We start from the raw sequence: 18,233 nt of genomic DNA, 5'->3' as shown, positions 1-18,233 counted from the left end.
AGCCATGGACACCCCCACTTTATCTCTAAGTAGATTTCAAAGTAAATATTTGACTAGTAGGTAAAATATTTAGTTTGGTCAGTAATAGGGCTGAGTACATGGTGGGAGTTACCTCCTAGTATCTGCGGGCAAAACAAATTTTCTCTTCCTTTAGTAATTGCCATCTCGATCCCTTTTGCAGCATTTGTCTTGCTACACTTTGCATTAACCATATGTGCATTTCTATTAGCCTCAAACAAGCCATGAATGCTCCTTGAAACTAGGGGCTATGTCTTCTTCATTTTTATATATGCACTATTTAGCAGAGCTGTTCCTTTATAATGTACAATCATTGAATGAACGAATGCATACATGAATAAATGAATGAAAAGTAGGAGTGACTTATCTCTTCATCATGGGGATTAGTGTGTGTGTATAAGGGGATAATTTTTGTGTCACATAAAATACAACCTGACTTAGAAGGCAAAACTTCCAGAATGGTGGAATCAACCACCCCCCGACACACACCATAAATCCACCCTTTCATGAAACCAACGAGAGCACTAGCACATACTGTGAAAATTAACTTTTCCAGGACTCTGGAAAGGAAACAAAGGCTTCTAAAAAGAATGTATTCAAGAAAAACTTCTGTAAGTTCTCTCATCACAGTGGAAATAATAAACAATTAGTAATAGAAAGATATTTGGGAAATTCACAATTTGTGGAATTAAACAACATGCTCCTAAATAAACAGTGGGTCAAAGAAGAAATCATAAGGGAAATGAGAAAATACTTTGAGATTAATGAAAATGAAAATACATTGTACCAAAACTTACAGGATACAGCCAAGCTAAAGCAGTAGTCAAAGGGGAACTTATAACTGAAAATGCCTATATCAACAAAGACAAATGATCTCAAATCAAGAACCTAACCTTCCACCTTAGGAAACTAGGAAAGGAAGAGCAAACTACAAAGAAAGCAAGAAGAAAGATTAATAAAGACTAGAAGGGAAATAAATGAAATATAGAGTAGAATCAATGAAAGTAAAAAATGATTCTTTGAAAAGATCAACAAAATTGAAAAACCTTTAGTCAGACTGAATAAAAAAAGAGAGAAAGAAGATTCAAATCTTCAAAATGAGCAATGAAAATGGGGCCATCACTACCTACCTTAAAAAGATTTTTCAAAGAATTTTTTTTTTTAAAAAAGGAAATACCATCGTATTAGTTCATTTTCACACAGCTATAAAAAAACTACCTGAGACTGAGCAGTTTATGAAGAAAAGATGTTTAATTGACTAACAGTTCCACAGGCTGTACAGGTGGCATGGTTGGTGAGTTGTCAGGAAACTTACAGTCATGTGGAAGGCTAAGCGACGTGGAAGACACATATTCACGTGGCGGCAGGAGAGAGAGAGAGCAAATGGGGAAGTGCCACACACTTTTAAACCATCAGATCTCATGAGAACTCACTCACTATCATGAGAACAGCAAGGGGAAAATCTGCCTCATGATCCAGTCACCTCCTACCAGGTCCCTTCCTCAACATTGGAGATTACAATTCAACATGAGATTTGCTTGGGGACACAGAGCAAAACCATATCAACCATACTGTATGCCAAAAAATTAGATGACCTAGATTAAATGGACAAATACTCAGAAAAAAACACAAACTATCAGAAATGACCAGGGAAGAAGGAGAAAACCTGAATATTCCTGTAACAAGTAAAGATATTGGATTAGTAATTAAGAAACTTCCCACAAAGAAAAGCCCAGGTTCAGAAGTCTTCACTGGTGAAGTCTATCAAATATTTAAGGAAGATTTAATACCAATCCTTCACAATTTTTTCCAAAAATTGGAAGAGGCTGCAACTCTTCCAAACTGATTGTGCAAAGTCAGCATTAACCTGATACTAAAACCAAAGATATGACACAAAAATAAAATTGTAGGGTAATATCACTTTTGAATGTAGATAAATTTCTAAAAATATCAACAAAATGCTAACAAACTGAATTCAGCAACAAATAAAAAGGGTTATAAAGGATGACAAAGTTGGATTTATCTCAGGACTGTAAAGTAACATTGAAAAAAACTAGGAATAGGAGGAAACTTTATAATGGATATCTCTGAAAAACACACAGCCAACATCATACTTAACAGTGAAAGATTGAAATCCTTCCTTGTAAGATCAGGAAGAAGACAAAGATGACTGCTCTCACCATCTCCATTTATCATTGTATTGTAGGCTCAAGTCAAGACAATCCGGCAAAAAAAAATAAAATAAAATAAAATAAAATAAAATAAAAAGGTACCCAGATTGAAGGAAGAGCTGAAATTATCTATATTCACAGATGACATGATCTTATACATAGAAAATCCCAAGGAATTCATGATAAACTATTAGAATGAGTAAATGAGTTCAGCAAGGTTTCAGAATACAAGATTCACGTGCAAAAATCAGTTGTATTTCTGTACACTAGCAATGAACAATCTGAAAATGAAATTAAGAAAACAATTCATTCACAATGTCATCAAAATACCAAAATATTTAAAAATAAATTTAACAAAAAAAGTGTAAGACTTGTATGCTGCAAACCACAAAACATTGTGGAAAGTAATTAAAGAGCTAAATAAATAGAAAAACATCCCTTGTTCATGTACCAGAGGACTTAATATTGTCAAGATGGAAATATTCCCCAAAGATTGAAGGAAACTCTTGTCAAAATCCTGGCTGGTTTCTTAGCAGAAAATGAAAATCTGACCCTAAAATTAATATTTAAATACATGGAACCTAGGATAGCCAAAATAATAGTGAGAAAGAAAAACGAAGTTCAAGTATACATGCTTTCTGTTTCCAAATCTTTCTACAAAGCTGTGGTAATCAATAGCATATGATATTGGCATAAGGAAGAACAGATTAATAAATGGAATACTATTGAGAATCCATTCTTACAGCTAAGGCCAACTAATTTTCAACAGTGTTGCAAAACCGCTCAATGAGAAAACAATAGTCTTTTCAAAAAATTGTACTAGAAAAATTGGTTATCCGTGTAAAAATAAAAGACGTTGGACTGCTTCAAACGTGCAAAAAAGTGATCTCGCAGTGTATCATGGATCCGAATGCTATAAAGCTAAGAGGATAAATCTCAGAAGAAAATATCAGAGTAAATCTTTATGACCTTGCAGTAGGCAATGGTTTTTTGGATATAACACCAAAAGCACAAGCAATAAGAGAAAAAAATTGATAAATTGAACTTCATCAAATTTGAAATTCTTTGTGCTGCAAATGATACCATCAAGGAAGTGAAAATGTCACCCACAGAATGAGACAAAGTATTTGCAAGTCATATATCTAATAAGGGTATTGAATTTAGAATATATAAAGAACTCTTGAAACTCAATATAAAAAGACAACCCAATTTTAAAATGGGCAAAATATTTGAATAGACATTTCTTGATAGAAGATATACAAATTTAAAATGCTCAGCATCATTACTCATTAGGGAAATGCAGATCAAAACCGAATTCAGATACCAGTTTACATCTATTAGGATGGCTATAGTAAAAAAGAACTAATAACAAGTATTGGCTTTAATGTGGAGGAATTGGAACCCTTATACATTGCTTGTAAAATATGAAGTGGTGCAGCCCTTTGAAAAACAGTCTGAAAGTTAAAAAAAATACTATTTGTTTTTCAGTTTTTCTTCACTTTTATGTTCAGGGGTACATATGCAGGTTTGCTATATAGCTAAATTGCGTGTCACAGGGGTTTGGTGTACACATTATTTCATCGCCCAGATAATAAGCATGGTACCAGATAGGTAGTTTTTCAATCCTCACCCTCCACCTACCATCCACCATCAAGCAGGCCCTGGTGCCTCTTGTTCGCTTCTTTGTGTTCACATGTACTCAGTACTTAGCTTGCACTTATAAATGAGAACATGCGGTATTTGGTTTTCTGTACCTGCATTAGTTTGCTTAGACTAATGGCCTCTAGATCCATCCATGTTGCTGCAAAGGACATGATCTCATTCTTTTTGCATAGTATACTGTTGTGTTTATGTATAAAAAATGTTACTGTTTCCAAGATAAATACTGAAGAGAAAAGGAAACACATCTACGCAAGAACTTGTACACAAATTTTCATCTCAGCATTATTTATACTAGCCAAAGGGTGGAAGACACTAAAATGTCCACCAACTGATAAATAGTAAAACAAAATGTGGCATATCCATGCCATAGTTTATCTGTCAATAATAAGAATTAAAGTACTAATATATGCTGCAACATAGATGAACCTTATGCTAGGTGAAAGCATTGAAAACATTATGCTAGGTGAAAGAAGCAGCTCACAAAAGACCACACTGTACGATTTTATTTATATTAAATATCCATAAAAGAAAAACATTTAGAGATAGAAAGGAAATTAGTGTTCCCAGGGTCTGGGAGAAAGTGTTATGAGGAGTGGCTGCTAATGGGTACAGGATTTCTTTTGGCGGTGATATAATTGCTCTAAAATTAGTTTGTGGTAATAGGTGTGAATATGCTAAAATGGTGAATTTTATAGTACATGAATCATAACTCTGTAAGCCCATTAAAAACAACCTAATTAAATTAAAACCAAGCTACAACAGAAATAGCATATGGCCTTGGCAGTTTAGAATAGTGGGAAAATATGGAGTTGGGACCGGGAAATAATCACAAGTATAATTCTGGTTTTGTCACTACTAGCTGTAGGGACTTGGACAAGTCAGTTACTTTCTCTGAGTCTCAGTTTGCATATATGCAAAATAGAGGTAATGATACCTACCTCAGAGGTAGCATTTCAAAACCTGGTTCTCCCCCATCTCTCCTCTACAACTTTCTCGTGAGATTACTGTAGCAATGACCATTTATTAAGCACTGTGTCAGCAGTGGTGTGGGGCTGCTTTACCTTCACAACTTTATTGAATCCTCATGGTTTACACATCTAGGCTTGCTCCCTCTCTGTCTCTTCCCCTCTCCCTTTCTCCCTCCCTCTCTCCCCACCCACTATGACCTACAACCCCCCTCACATGTATTCATGTATTTGCCTTTCTCTAAAAGCTCTGCGTAGGCAAGAAAAATTCTCTTTTTTATTCTTAGAATATTAGATATTTCATTTTTTATGGTAAGACAAAAGATTAAGGCAACCAAGACTTACAATGCTCCTACCATGTGGCAGGCACAGAGGCAAGGGCTATTACATATGTTATTTAATGTAATTGTAATTCTCACAAAAGCCTTCTAGAGTTGAAAGTATTCCCAACTCTCTAAATGAGGCAAATGGAGCCCAGAGAGCTTTAATTACTTCATCCAAAGTTCAGTGGTGGAGGCAAAATTCTAACCCAGGTCTGGCTGGTTCCAAAGCCTTGTTGAATTGCCATTCAACTCTAACAAATAAAACTGGTCTGTTACTTTTACATTTCACCCTGCTTCCACAGTCATTAGTGGGACTTATTTATATTAATCAGATCATTCAAAGTATTCCCAATTCCTCCTTTGAAAAGAAAATTGGGGGGCAGGGGGAGCAGCAGAGGAGGGGAGAGAAAAAGGAAAGGAGTCAGAAGCGGGGGGGGGAGAGAGAGAGAGAGAGAGAGAGAGAGAGAGAAAGAGAGAGAGAGAGAGAGAGATACCTAGTGATCTCAGCTGGGTGCCAAGGTTTCCTAAGCCCAAGTTCCCTATGAGCCGGCATTGGCAGGCCAACAGCTTCTAGTAATCCACTTTTATTTAATTACTTGTGAAACTGTTGAAGAATTGTAAGTGGTATTCTGGTTCAGAAACCTTCCATTCTATGGGGCATTGCTTTTGCTTCAGACTCGTAAAACCAAATGCCATGCCTCAGGATAATAAGTGAACATGTAACCCATGGGAGGTAAGAAGAAACACAATGTCATGTGCAAATTCTGCACTTGTTCTCAAAGCAAACCTCTGCTCTGTTTGCAATTAGGATGCTATTTAGAAACATATTCAAAACTTCTGAAGTTTTTCTTTTAATTTTTCTCATTATGTGCTGTTTTAGTCATATCAAACAATACATGTGATATATGTTATATGGCATAACTATAAAATTAATGTTTATGAACCCTGATTAAAGAATCAACAACATTAACATCATTATTGCATCAATGCTATTAGAATGGAAGCTGTGTGAAGGCATGGATTTTTGTCTGTTTTGTTCATTGCTATATCTCTAGGACCTAGAAGAATATCAGACATGTAATGGCAGCTTAGTCAATATTTTAAAAATAAGAGCATAAATCTACTTGTATCCTCTTTTCTCTTATCATCATTCCCAGCCTCCCCTCAGAAGTAACCACCATCCTACATTTAGGCTTCATTATTCCCTTGCATTTTGATAAGTTTTCACATTACATTCCCAAATAATAAATTGTTTGCTTTTACTTCTTTTTAAAGTTTATATAATGGAATCATATTGTATGTATGTGATTGTGAGTTATGTCTTTTACGTTAGTATTTGAGATTCATCTATGCATAGCTCGATTCCATTCCTTTTCATTGCTGAATTGTATTTTATTGGATATATGTGCCATAATTTATTTTTCTCCTGTCAGTGGATGTTTATCATTTATGCTTTTATAAACAAAACTGCTATGACTGTTCCTGCATGTGCCTCCTGGTACACATGTGCACAAGTTTCTCTAGGATATAAGCCTGAGAGAGGGACTGCAGTTGGAATTTTAATTTCCAAAATCCAAAGTTCAGCTCATGAGTCAGAACTGCAATGTGCCCTTTGTCCACACTAGGTCAGGGTCAGTGGGAGTGATATCCAAAATATTTTGCTAGCGAGGGAGGTGGGGAGAGGCAGAAACTGACCTAGTGACTCCAGGAATTACTATCTCAGGTCTCTTGTCAAAATGGTTTGCAACTAGTAAAAGTCCAGATTCTGAATCCCTTTAACTATTTATCCTCCTCTTCCTCCTTTACAGTTATTTTTGTTCAAGGTGCACTTTATTAAACTCATATCTAATAAACAAAATTCTAATGAATATTTTGTCTTTCATTGTTTTTAAATTTGATTAGATTCTTTGAAACAATTCTAACTGTAGTTTCAATTTTAGTATGGTTGAAAATTTCTATTTCTTTAAAAAACATTTTTTAATAATAACACAACATGAGGTCTACCTTCATAACAAAATTTAAGGGCACAACACCAGATTGTTAACTGTAGGCACAATGTTGTACAGCAAATCTCTAGAACTTTTTCTTCATACTTAACAGAAACTTTATACCCATTGAAGAGCAACTCTCCCTTTGTATTTCTTAAAGGTCCTTTACAAAATGAGCTCATATTTACTTTCTGCATGTTTCCATTTTGTTTATCTGATATTTATTTTGTAATCATCTAATAATAACCATCATTATCATCATCAGCATCAGCAGCATGTCCTTTACCCATACATACATATGTGTACCCGTACATACATTGTGTCTTTCAAAAAATAATCCTATCTTTGAAGTGTATCCTTATGTGTAGCAGTCTGCATTATGCTTTCTTTTATCATTTACTATTTTACTTTATAATTAGCTACTTCCTGTCTTTCTTCTCTACCAGATAGTAGTTTCTTAGGGCCAAGAACAATATCTCAATCACCACTATGTCCCCAGCATCTACCCCTGTGCCTGGTCCATAGGGCTAGGTGCTAAAAGTTGAGTTGAACCAACTTACCTAATCCTAACCTTCAGTCGCACAACATGGTTTGTCAGTGGCTAACAATCTACACTTTGGAGTCAGACTTACCCAGGATGAAATCCTGGCATTGCCACTTATTATTAATAGATGCAAGATCTTGAACAAGTTTACTTAATTGTTATGAGCATCAGCTTCTTCTTCTGTAATATAGGGATGATACAGAGCTACCTAGCAGGGTCGTTGGGAAAATTAAATGAGATGATATGTATGAAATGGCATGGCACATAGAGTGCCTAAATACATGTTCTTCTGATTTTATTTGGACTGTATGTGTTAGTAACAGAAGTCAAAAAGGTGGAGAAAGGAGGAAGATACTTGTGAAAATTTTCTATTTCTTCTCTATGTTTCATTCAGGACTGTGAAAAGGGGCACAGTTTTTACCCAAGGAAACGGCATTTTTAGACATAGGAATTATGATCTTAGTATTTAGCTCAATTGTATATGGGAAGTAAACACCTTCTCTGTGGAACTTATGGTCCTGCTAGCCTTGGTTTGGTGGAAGTACTCTTGCTGGCTTTCTAGTTAGGGTAAGGAAAGGAAGGCTTGTGGGGAGTGAAGATAGGCCATGATATCCAGCCACTGGGTTTGCATATCAGCAGAACTTTTTGAATGCTTTCTATTGTTCTTGGGACTTGAATAAAGGCTGATATTTGTGTCTTGCAGTTGAAGTGCTTGGAAAGTGAGTGAAAGTTTTCTTTGCTCTTGTCCTGCCAGAACTGTTCACTTGGGGTTGAGGGGAGGATAACCTTTCATGATTTTTAAAAAATTCTGATGACTGTGCTGAGCATTCGAATCAAAAGGCCATTGGTGGAAATAAAGGTGAGTGGTGAGGAGACAATATGTTAATGGAAGTTGTTGGACTTGGAGTCAAATTGTCCTGCACTTCTAGTCTCCGAGTCTTTTTTCATCTGTACAATAGATATAAAAATGAGAAAATAAGCTTGTCTTTACAGAGTTATTGTTAGGTGTTGAAATCACCCGACACAGCAAACAGGCTCCCATTAGGGCTAATTTTCCTTCATTCCTTAGTAAGGAAGAAGTACTTAAAATAAAATATAGCAGTTGTGCTCCTGTGAATGATAACATGGGCAGTTGTCATCTATCTGAGGCAACTCTACTGTGAGTTTTGTTTAATGTTTAGGCATAAGACATAGAAAAGACAAAAGTTGATCTTTGGGTAGTGAGAACCATGTTCCATTTTGTTCAAACTTGAATTTCTTACTATAGGAGAGTGAGAATTAACCTTCCATGAAGGTTTTAGTGTTGGTTTTCTGGTCTCTTTCCCTCATATCCGTCTGGAAGAGCTCAGGCACGGACGTTATTGGAGAAAGGCAGTTAGACAAGGTGACTTCTGAAGCTCTATCCTTGCCCAAAGAACTCATGATTCCTTTAATGGTCAAGTATATCAATGGTAGCCTAAAAGCTGTCCAGAATCACTGTACATCATTTTTCAACAGAAGCCTCAAGCATAGGGATTATGCTTGCTACTTTATGTTGTGGAATGGGATCAGGCAGATGTTCATGTTATCTAGAGAAACACCTAAGGAAAGTGAAAGAATGGGGAAAAAAAGAATAAGACTTGTGTGATAATGCTAATCAGGATCCTTGTGTATTTATTCTAAGAGCATTTTATCCATCATCGGGTTTATATTGCAGCAGCTCAATAGGATGGGAGATATTATCCCTATTTTATAGATGAGATTTGAGGCTCAAGGAGCTAAAGCAAGGAACATCAAATTGATTTGATATTTGGTCTGGTTTTGTTCTAGGTCTCCTTTTGGCTGAGGTAAAGTCACAAACCTGGGTTCATATCATTTAATCACTCTGAAAATGTTGCCTGAACACCAACTTAAGTTAGATAACTTAACCTCAGGTTTCCTGCCTTCCTCGCTCTCTCATATAGACATAGCCTATGAGATTGGGTAATCCCAGAGAACTTCCGTAATACCTTGACAAGATCCAAAAAGGTTCTCTCACACCCTACCAACATCATCTTTAGGAGAAGCCTCAAAAAAATTCAGTTTCACACTAACTCACTTGAACAATGAATAATAGTAATTTACACATGCAAGTCAATCCTGAAGACTTCAGACTTCACTTGCCTATTTCTGCCATCCACTAACATGCGTTGCATTGGTTTTTTGTGTCTTTCAGTTTGGAGACTGCCAGGGACCATGTTTTGCCCATTGACTATTACTTTCCACCCCAGAAGACCTGCCTGATCTGTGGAGATGAAGCTTCTGGGTGTCACTATGGAGCTCTCACATGTGGAAGCTGCAAGGTCTTCTTCAAAAGAGCCGCTGAAGGTAAAGGGTCTTGCACATGTACTTCTGTTTTCCTTTCTTCTTTAACTTCCAGAGAGAGACACTAACCTTTCAGGGCCCAAGATTTTATCATCTCAGAAATAGGGTCATTGGCAAGGACCTATTGAATAACTTACGAGCCTAAGAAAGCAAATTTTTGTACTTGTTAGTTCCCTGGTTTCAGCAGCCTTGTTTGTACAGGCAATGTAGGCAGTGAAGGTGGTCCCAGCTGGGGCTTGGGGCTCACTGGATCCTAGAAATGAAAGAAAAATTAATGATTTGAAAAGATTTAATTTCCTTCCTTCTTGTTTTCTACTCTGCTGGCTAGTAAAGGAAAAATTTGTCCTTATTAGAGCGGTTAGAAGTGGAGAAACCCCAACTGAGTCCCCAGCCTATTCCTTGTGATGAATATGAGACTGTTTCTTAGTAAAGGCTGCCTGGTCTCAGCCCCAGAAAGGGAGTGTTCTCACTTTTCAGCAGACTATCAGTCTCTGCACCTGCTCCCTCCTGTTGCTGCCTCTTTGGGACCTGTCTTTGCGTTAATAGTTCTAGGTAGGTAAGAACTCAAAGTGAAGAAACACATTTATTCTCCTCTCCAGAGACATGACATCAAAGCCTGTCCATCAGTTCCTAATCTTAAGCTAAGGTAGCATCGTATGTCTGGCTAAATTGGCTCAAGCCCTGGCACCCTAGTCTTATTTAGCTTTGAACAACTCATGTCCACTCAACCCTTAGAGGTACTCAGCCTACATTCTGCAGTAGAAACTCCCATTTTCAGGCCTCTTATATATGTTAATGTCTCCTTCCCCTAACCACCCAGGACTTAAGCCCCCTGTTATCCACTTCACTCCCCACTCTGTACTGAAGGCTTTCTTCTCAAAGGGATATTGATGAGCAGCTTGCTAACACACTAGGTCTGAATGAGTGCTCTGTTTCATTCTCTGCTCTCTAGACAAGGCCCGCTGGGTGTCGCCTAGACAGAGATACTATGCTCTGGGACCAGACCCAGTTGTTAAACACCGGTATTCACCTGTGCCCCAACTTTCCCCAAAGAAGGTACTTCCTGCCAAGGCCTTTCTCTTTCCTCTCACTGGCCTGGAAGTGTTGAGTTCCACATCAGAACCAGAACAGAGAACCTTTCCTTTTATAAGAGCTATCAACCTTTAGAACAGTCTTAAAAGATAGGTATGTAGGCCACACCATTCACCAGGAATGTACTGACACTCATCAGAGGATGGAAGAAGCACCAGAGTTTGAAGCATTTAGAGAAAAGTAGACAGAGAATTTCCCTTAACTGACCTCCTGAATGATAGCCAATCACAATGGTGAGTGTTGTTTTATCATTTTGGTGGGGTGGCAGAAATATCTATAAAACAGAAGCTACCATGTTGTTTTCTTCCAGTCCTCAAAGCCACAAGAAGGCCGCTACCATTTGGTATTACTGAAAACATGCCCCATGTTCAGCTCATACCCCCAAATGACCCATTGCTCCTGCTTATACTGGGCTAGTATGAAGCCCAGGGCTCCAGTGTCTCGGTCTAGGCAGTGAGACTTAGAGCACTACCTAAAGAGCCTGAGAGCAATGCCTTCCTTTCTTCAGAGTACTCATGAAAAGATGGCTATCAGAAAAGGAAGTGAGGAAGGGCTCCAGAGACTTCAGACTACGCCAACTTCCCCAGTGAGACCCTGGCACTTCCCCATACTCTGTCACCCAGCGGGCCCTGTCTATAGAGCAAGAATGAAACAGAGCACTCATCTAGAGCTACTGTATTAGCAAGCCCAGGCACCACAGTAATAGTAGCCATATCAGATCAGAAAGATGTTCAAGTGAACAAACAAGCAAATTCAATAGTCAGATAGATTAGATTATACTTGATGCTGCCTCTGGGTTTTACAAATCTGGATCACCAAATTGTTATTTTCAGAAAACGGGAAATCATCAACCACATCATGAAAAGGAAGATTTTGCTGTCATATCATAAATCCCACATGGGAGCTTTCTGCAGAAGTTAGAGCTGAAGGAGGGAGGCAGGCAGAAGGACAGCTGGCAGGGCCGCCTGGGAGGAGCTCTGCAATGAGGTGGATCCTGTGCCATTTGAGAACAAGGAAGAAAAGGGATGAGGTTGTGGGGAGCGAATCACCCAACTCACAGAACACACAGAAATCCAGCAAGGTTTCAAAATGCTCTACACCCTAGAGTCTTTTAAGTTAGGGAAACTCTGTGAGTTCATGGGGCCAAAATGCTCTTGCCTGCTTGAAATACAAAAAATCAGCAATGGATTCCTTACAAAACCATGTAGGGGGAACCTTCTGAGCCCCTTGGTTATTTTGAAATATGGACCATAGATTTTACTACTGAGCCCTTTGAAGGTAGGAGAAAGTGGTTTAGAGAAAACACACACACACACACACACACACACACACACACACACACACACACACCCAAAATAAAGCAGAAAAAATTACTGGTGTTTTCTTTTTCCTCCCATCTATAAAGCTGGTGGATTGATTTTACTGCCATCATTATTCCTGTTTCAAGGCAGGGGGCTGTCTTATTACCCAAGGAGGACGTTTATTGATTTGGGTTTCTTTTTCCATTTTTACAATGCATCTTTATCGCCCCTATGTCCTTTCTGGAGGTGATTCTCAATCTGGCTTGTTGAAACATTGACTTATACCTGTCTTAGAGAGAGTAGAAACACAAATCTTTCTCTTCCTCACTTGCTTGTTATAGTCAGTTAACTCAGACTGAGTATTCAGAGTCTTGATTATCACTTAATTCATAGTTTCAGAAATCTCTGGAATGGGCACAGGTACAGGACTTAAAAGCCTGGTATATCAGACACAAATATATTTCTAGCTTTGCTGGTTTATAACATACGGGACGTTTATGCTGTCATTGGCACAGGGCTCAGCACAGAGTCAGTTATAATCTGGCCAGGTTTTCTTGTTGAGGAAGAGGGTGAAGAGGGAGTCCTGCATTTTCTCAATGTCAGTTATGTTGGAGAATTGGGGTGAGGGTGAGGCTGGGAAGGGAAGGGTCTGCCGAGAAAAAAACAACGTTACTAAGCCATGAGAGTAAAATGACCAAATGCTGGTTAAGAGAAACTTGGTCAAAGTTTGTATGTGTTGGCAGGGGGTGCTTGATGGGATGAACTCTGGGTTAGAAATAGGCATGGAGAGAAACAGTTGGTTTGTGGAGTGGGTAGGGTGAGTGGGGTGGTGAAAGGGAAGGCATGTTGGATGCTATCTAAGAGACCAGGAAGTCAAAGCAGGACAATACCCACACACAGATGTAAGGGCTCAAAGAGGTTTTAGTCGTATAGCCTTAGATAAGAAATTTCCCCTTTTGGATCTCAGTTTTCCTTGTTTGTAAAACAAGGGATTTGAAAATGTGCTTCCAGCTCAGACTTTTTGTGACAGTTCTACAAATTAAAAACATAATCATTATCATTTCAGCAAACTCACATGAATTTATACCTGCTTGCATTTTTTGTTTTGCTTTCCTAGAAGATGACAAACCCCAGATCCTAATCCATTAAAAAAGCAATCTTCAGATGGGGATGGAGCCAGCTGACAGAGTGCACTATGGATGGACTGGGTTAAAACTCAGGACTCTGAGATTTTTGTCTTGTGATCATTGCTCAGTAACTCCCTTTCTTTTCTATTTTGTCATCTGGAGAATCAGGATATGAATCCCCATCTCTACCTCATTATGTTTCAAAGAGGGTTAATTAATCCATCATGTGCATTATGTGCTCAAGAATTTACTATTTTTCAGACATTTTCTAGTAAAACATTGGAGATTATATGTCCATTTGTTTTGTACACATGGAGCGCTGTTCAGTACACATCATAAAATTGAAACTGTAGTTTACATTCTGAACTCAAAGAATTACACCATCCTCACTGATGTTTACAATAGGTCCCAATTTAATTTCTTTGGCAAATTTTATATAAGTATGGCTTTGATTCTTTCTCTCACCCCAGGTTTTTGTTAGGGAAGAAATGCAAGTGAACCCTCATTGAACTCTTTCTGTCCTTTAAATCCATTCTTTCCCACCTCAATTCATGTGGAATTAAATGTTACCTCTTGTTTGGAGTCTTACAGAGAGTGTTTGGTGCATATCAATGTCCCCTTCACTCCCTGATTTTTCGAGTAACATTTCCCAGTGGCAAATTAACTCTGCAAAGAGGATCTGCTTGCAGCTTCAACAGAGCCTTCATTGAGTGTCTTTGGCCAAGGAGTTGACTGATCCTGAGTTTGCGAGTCCTAGAGATCTTTTCACAAAGCTCCTCTCATGTTTCTCTCTCTGGTTTTCTTAAATGTCACAGACTTTAGATTAGGTGTTGGTAAACTTTTTTTGTAAAGTGCCATGTAGTAAATATTTTAGGCTTTGCAGATCATATGGTCTCTGTGTCAATTACTCAACTGTGCCTTTGTAGGATGAAAGCAGCCATAGACAATACTTGAACTAATGGGAATATCTGGGTTCCAACAAAACTTTACGGACACTGAAATTGGAATTTCACTTAATTTTCACATACCATTTAATATTATTTTTTCTTTTTTACCATTTAAAAGTGTAAAACTTATTCTCAGCCCTTTGGACCTCACAAAAACAGGTGGTAGAATGGATTTGGTTTATGGGCTGCAGTTTGTTGACCTCTGCTTCAGATAATCACTTCTGTACTTAAAACTCCGCACAGATTTTATGCTTTCCCATCTCTTGGTATCTTGGTAGCTCTCTAGATTATCTAATTTTTAAAAATTTTCTCAGTAGATCAGTCAAAGTTTGCATGTCTTGTTAGCACAGAATGCCTGGTCTAGTGGCTTCTTGGTCCTGAACTTTTTTACTAAACAGGAGAAAAAATAAATAAGTCTAGAAATATGAGAAAAGGATACTTTTTTGTTTTAATAATTTAGTAGATCACTCCTTCTTGCAACACCCAGAGGAGAAATTGAAAACATTTCACACATTTTCTAGACTTTTCTGTTGTAAATGTGTGGATAACTATGAACTATATATGAAGGAAATTTGCTGGATGACACATATATTCTAGTTGGTAAAAAGGAAGGGCTTTAGGGACTATCTGGTACCATGTTTCATGGAAAAACTATCTCATATAAGGTAGAGCCCAGGAGGCCAGCTGAGTTATGGACCTGCCATATATTACCTCATGATTCTGTATTCACAAACTCACCGGCTTAATTCTGGGCCTCCCCATAACACAACTAGATCACAGGTTTGCAGAATAAATAATTTAGCTGTGTAACTCATTGCAGTTGGTGCCCACCCAAGTGTCTGTCAGTGCCCAATTCAGGAGCCATGCCAAGAATTTGCCACTGCTGCTTCATAGCGGCCCTGTGCCTGCTTATTTATAGTCAGTGCATTTTAATGAAACAAAGATTAATAAGAAGTTGCCATAGTGCTTGCACCATTATGTAAATATCTGTAATACTTACATAACCTTTATCACTTGCAAGATCTTTTGAGTTCATTGCCTTCTTTTACACTTCCTTACCAATGTCTTAGTCCCTTATCAATTTTTTTAATTTATTATACTTTAAGTTCTGGGATAAATGTGCAGAACGTGCAGATTTGTTACATAGGTATACATGTGCCACGGTGGTTTGCTGCACCCATCAACCCGTCAACTACATTAAGTATTTTTCCCAATGTTATCCCTCCCCTACCCTCCCACCCCCTGATAGGCCCCAGTGTATGATGTTCCCCTCCTTATGTCCATGTGTTCTCAGTTTCCACTTATGAGGGAGAACATGTGGTGTTTGGTTTTCTGTTCCTGTGTTAGTTTGTTGAGAATGATGCTTTCTAGCTTCATCCATGTCCCTGCAAAGGACATGAACTCATCCTTTTTTATGGCTACATAGTATTCCATGGTATATATGTGCCACATTTTCTTTATCCAGCTTATCATTGATGGGCATTTGGTTCCAAGTGTTTGCTATTGTGAATAGTGTTGCAATAAACATACGTGTGCGTATGTCTTTATAATAGAATGATTTATAATCCTTTGGGTATATACCCAGTAATGGGATTGCTGGGCAAAATGGTATTTCTGGTTCTAGATCCTTCAGGAATCACCGCACTGTCTTCCACAATGGCTGAACTAATTTACACTCCCACCAACAGTGTAAAAGCGTTTCTATTTCTTCATATCCTCTCCAGCATCTGTTGTTTCCTGATGTTTTAATGATCACCATTCTAATTGGTGTAAGATGTTATCTCATTGTGGTTTTGATCTGCATTTCTCTAGTTACCAGTGATGATGAACTTTTTTTTCATATGTTTGTTGGCCGCATAAATGTCTTCTTTTGAAAAGTATCTGTTCATATCCTTAGTCTACTTTTTGATGAGGTTGTTTGTTCTTTTCTTGTAAATTGGTTCAAGTTCCTTGTAGATTCTGGATATCAGCCCTTTGTCAGATGGATAGATTGCAAAAATATTTTCCCTTTCTGTAGGTTGCCTGTTCACTCTTATGATAGTTTCTTTTGCTGTGCAGAAGCTTTTAATTCGAATTAGATCCCATTTGTCAATTTTGGCTTTTATTGCCATTGCTTTTGGTGTTTTAATCATGAAGCCTTTGCCCATTAACTATTGCTCCAAAGAGAATAAAATACCTAGGAATACAACTTACAAGGTATGTAAAGGACCTCTTCAAGGAGAACTACAAATCACTGCACAAGGAAATAAGAGAGGACACAAACAAATGGAAAAACATTCCATGCTCATGGATAGGATGAATCAATATCATAAAAATGGCCATACTGCTCAAAGTAATTTACAGATTCAGTGCTATCCCCTTCAAGCTGCCATTGACTTTCTTCACAGAATTAGAAAAAAAAAATTAAATTTCATATGGAACCAAAAAAGAGCCCGTATAGTCAAGATAATCCTATGCAAATAGAGCAAAGCTGGAGGCATTACGCTACCTGACTTCCAACTATACTACAAGGCTAATTTTTTTGACAGATTAAATTGTATTTATTTATCATGTACAACACGATATTTTGAAGTATATATACATTGTGAAATGACTAACATCTAGCTAATTAACATACACTTTATCTCACATATTTATCATTTTTTTAGTGAGAACACTTTACATTCATTCTCTTAGCATTTTTCAAGAATACGATATGTTTTTAACATTGTTACCATGTTGTATACTAAATCTCTTAAACTTATCCCTTTCTTATTATATATATATATTTTATTGCACTTTAAGTTCTGGGGTGCATGTGAAGAACATGCAGGATTGTTGCACAGGTACATACATGGCAATGTATATGCCTGTCCATATTCTGCATCCAGAAGCTTCTTCAGTCCTTTAAGGTAATTTCTGGGTGATTATCAAACTCTGGTAGTTCATTTTTGCAGTTGGCTGCTATTGTGAGGATAAGTGTGACTCACTTTCTCTTCAGAGATAGAAATTACGTCTTAATTGTCTGGGTTCTAGACTCACAGCAAGTTGCATATTATTCCTCAAAACAACTGAATTCTGTGAGAAGCCATCACTGTAAAACAACAATATCTTCTGTATTGTAGCCATGTGTGTATACTTCTGGAAACTGTTTTTCAGGTGTTCATTCTCCTTCCCTGTCTCTTCATAGCTAAGCAGCTGCTCTCAGCCTTACAAAGAGGCTTAGTGAGCTTTGTACCTACAAACCTGCAGAAAATTGACCTGAAATTTGGAGGTGAATGACTCCTGATAAATGGAACAATGTTTAGAGTTCTCAGTCCCTTTGCTCCCAGTCTGTGTTGTGAGTACTGAGGCACTCCAGTGAAATCACTATTCCTCCTATCTAGACTAATGCCTATCTCCACGGAGCACCTCATAAGAACAGGCCCGGATAGTAATACCCTCATGCATTCAGTCAGTAAATATTTACAGAGTGCTTACTACATGTAGGGTATTGGGCTGACATACTCAAGATACAGAGCCTGCTTCCAGGAGCTTATAATGTATTCATCACAAATACGGCAATCTTTAAAGCTCTTCAGTGGATGAAATGCCACCATATCTACTCTCCATTTCAACTTTGCAACTATCTTAGTACAAAGTGAGAGATTATTCTCTTGGTTTTACATATGAGTAAACTGAGGCTTTGCCAGTTCATCAACAGGTAGTAAATAATATATCTGGAATTTGAACCCAGGTCTTCTGGGGTCAAAGGCAGCATTCACTTTGCTCCA

General features: G+C 37.8%; 1 protein-coding gene across 1 annotated transcript in view; it reads left to right on the top strand.

The window, feature by feature from the left end:
• The window catches only part of AR (androgen receptor), a 164,000-nt gene that overhangs the window by 82,914 nt on the left and 62,853 nt on the right, over nt 1–18,233 (top strand). The window contains exon 2 of the mRNA XM_017520202.2: nt 9,866–10,017. Coding sequence (XP_017375691.1) covers nt 9,866–10,017 — 152 coding nt within the window. The remainder of the gene's footprint in view (nt 1–9,865; nt 10,018–18,233) is intronic.

Source organism: Cebus imitator, unplaced genomic scaffold, assembly GCF_001604975.1.
Source record: "Cebus imitator isolate Cc_AM_T3 unplaced genomic scaffold, Cebus_imitator-1.0 Scaffold813, whole genome shotgun sequence".
Classification (NCBI taxonomy): Eukaryota; Metazoa; Chordata; class Mammalia; order Primates; family Cebidae; genus Cebus; species Cebus imitator.
The sequence above is the reverse complement of the archived record's forward strand: the minus strand, read 5'-3'. Positions and strand labels throughout refer to the sequence as shown.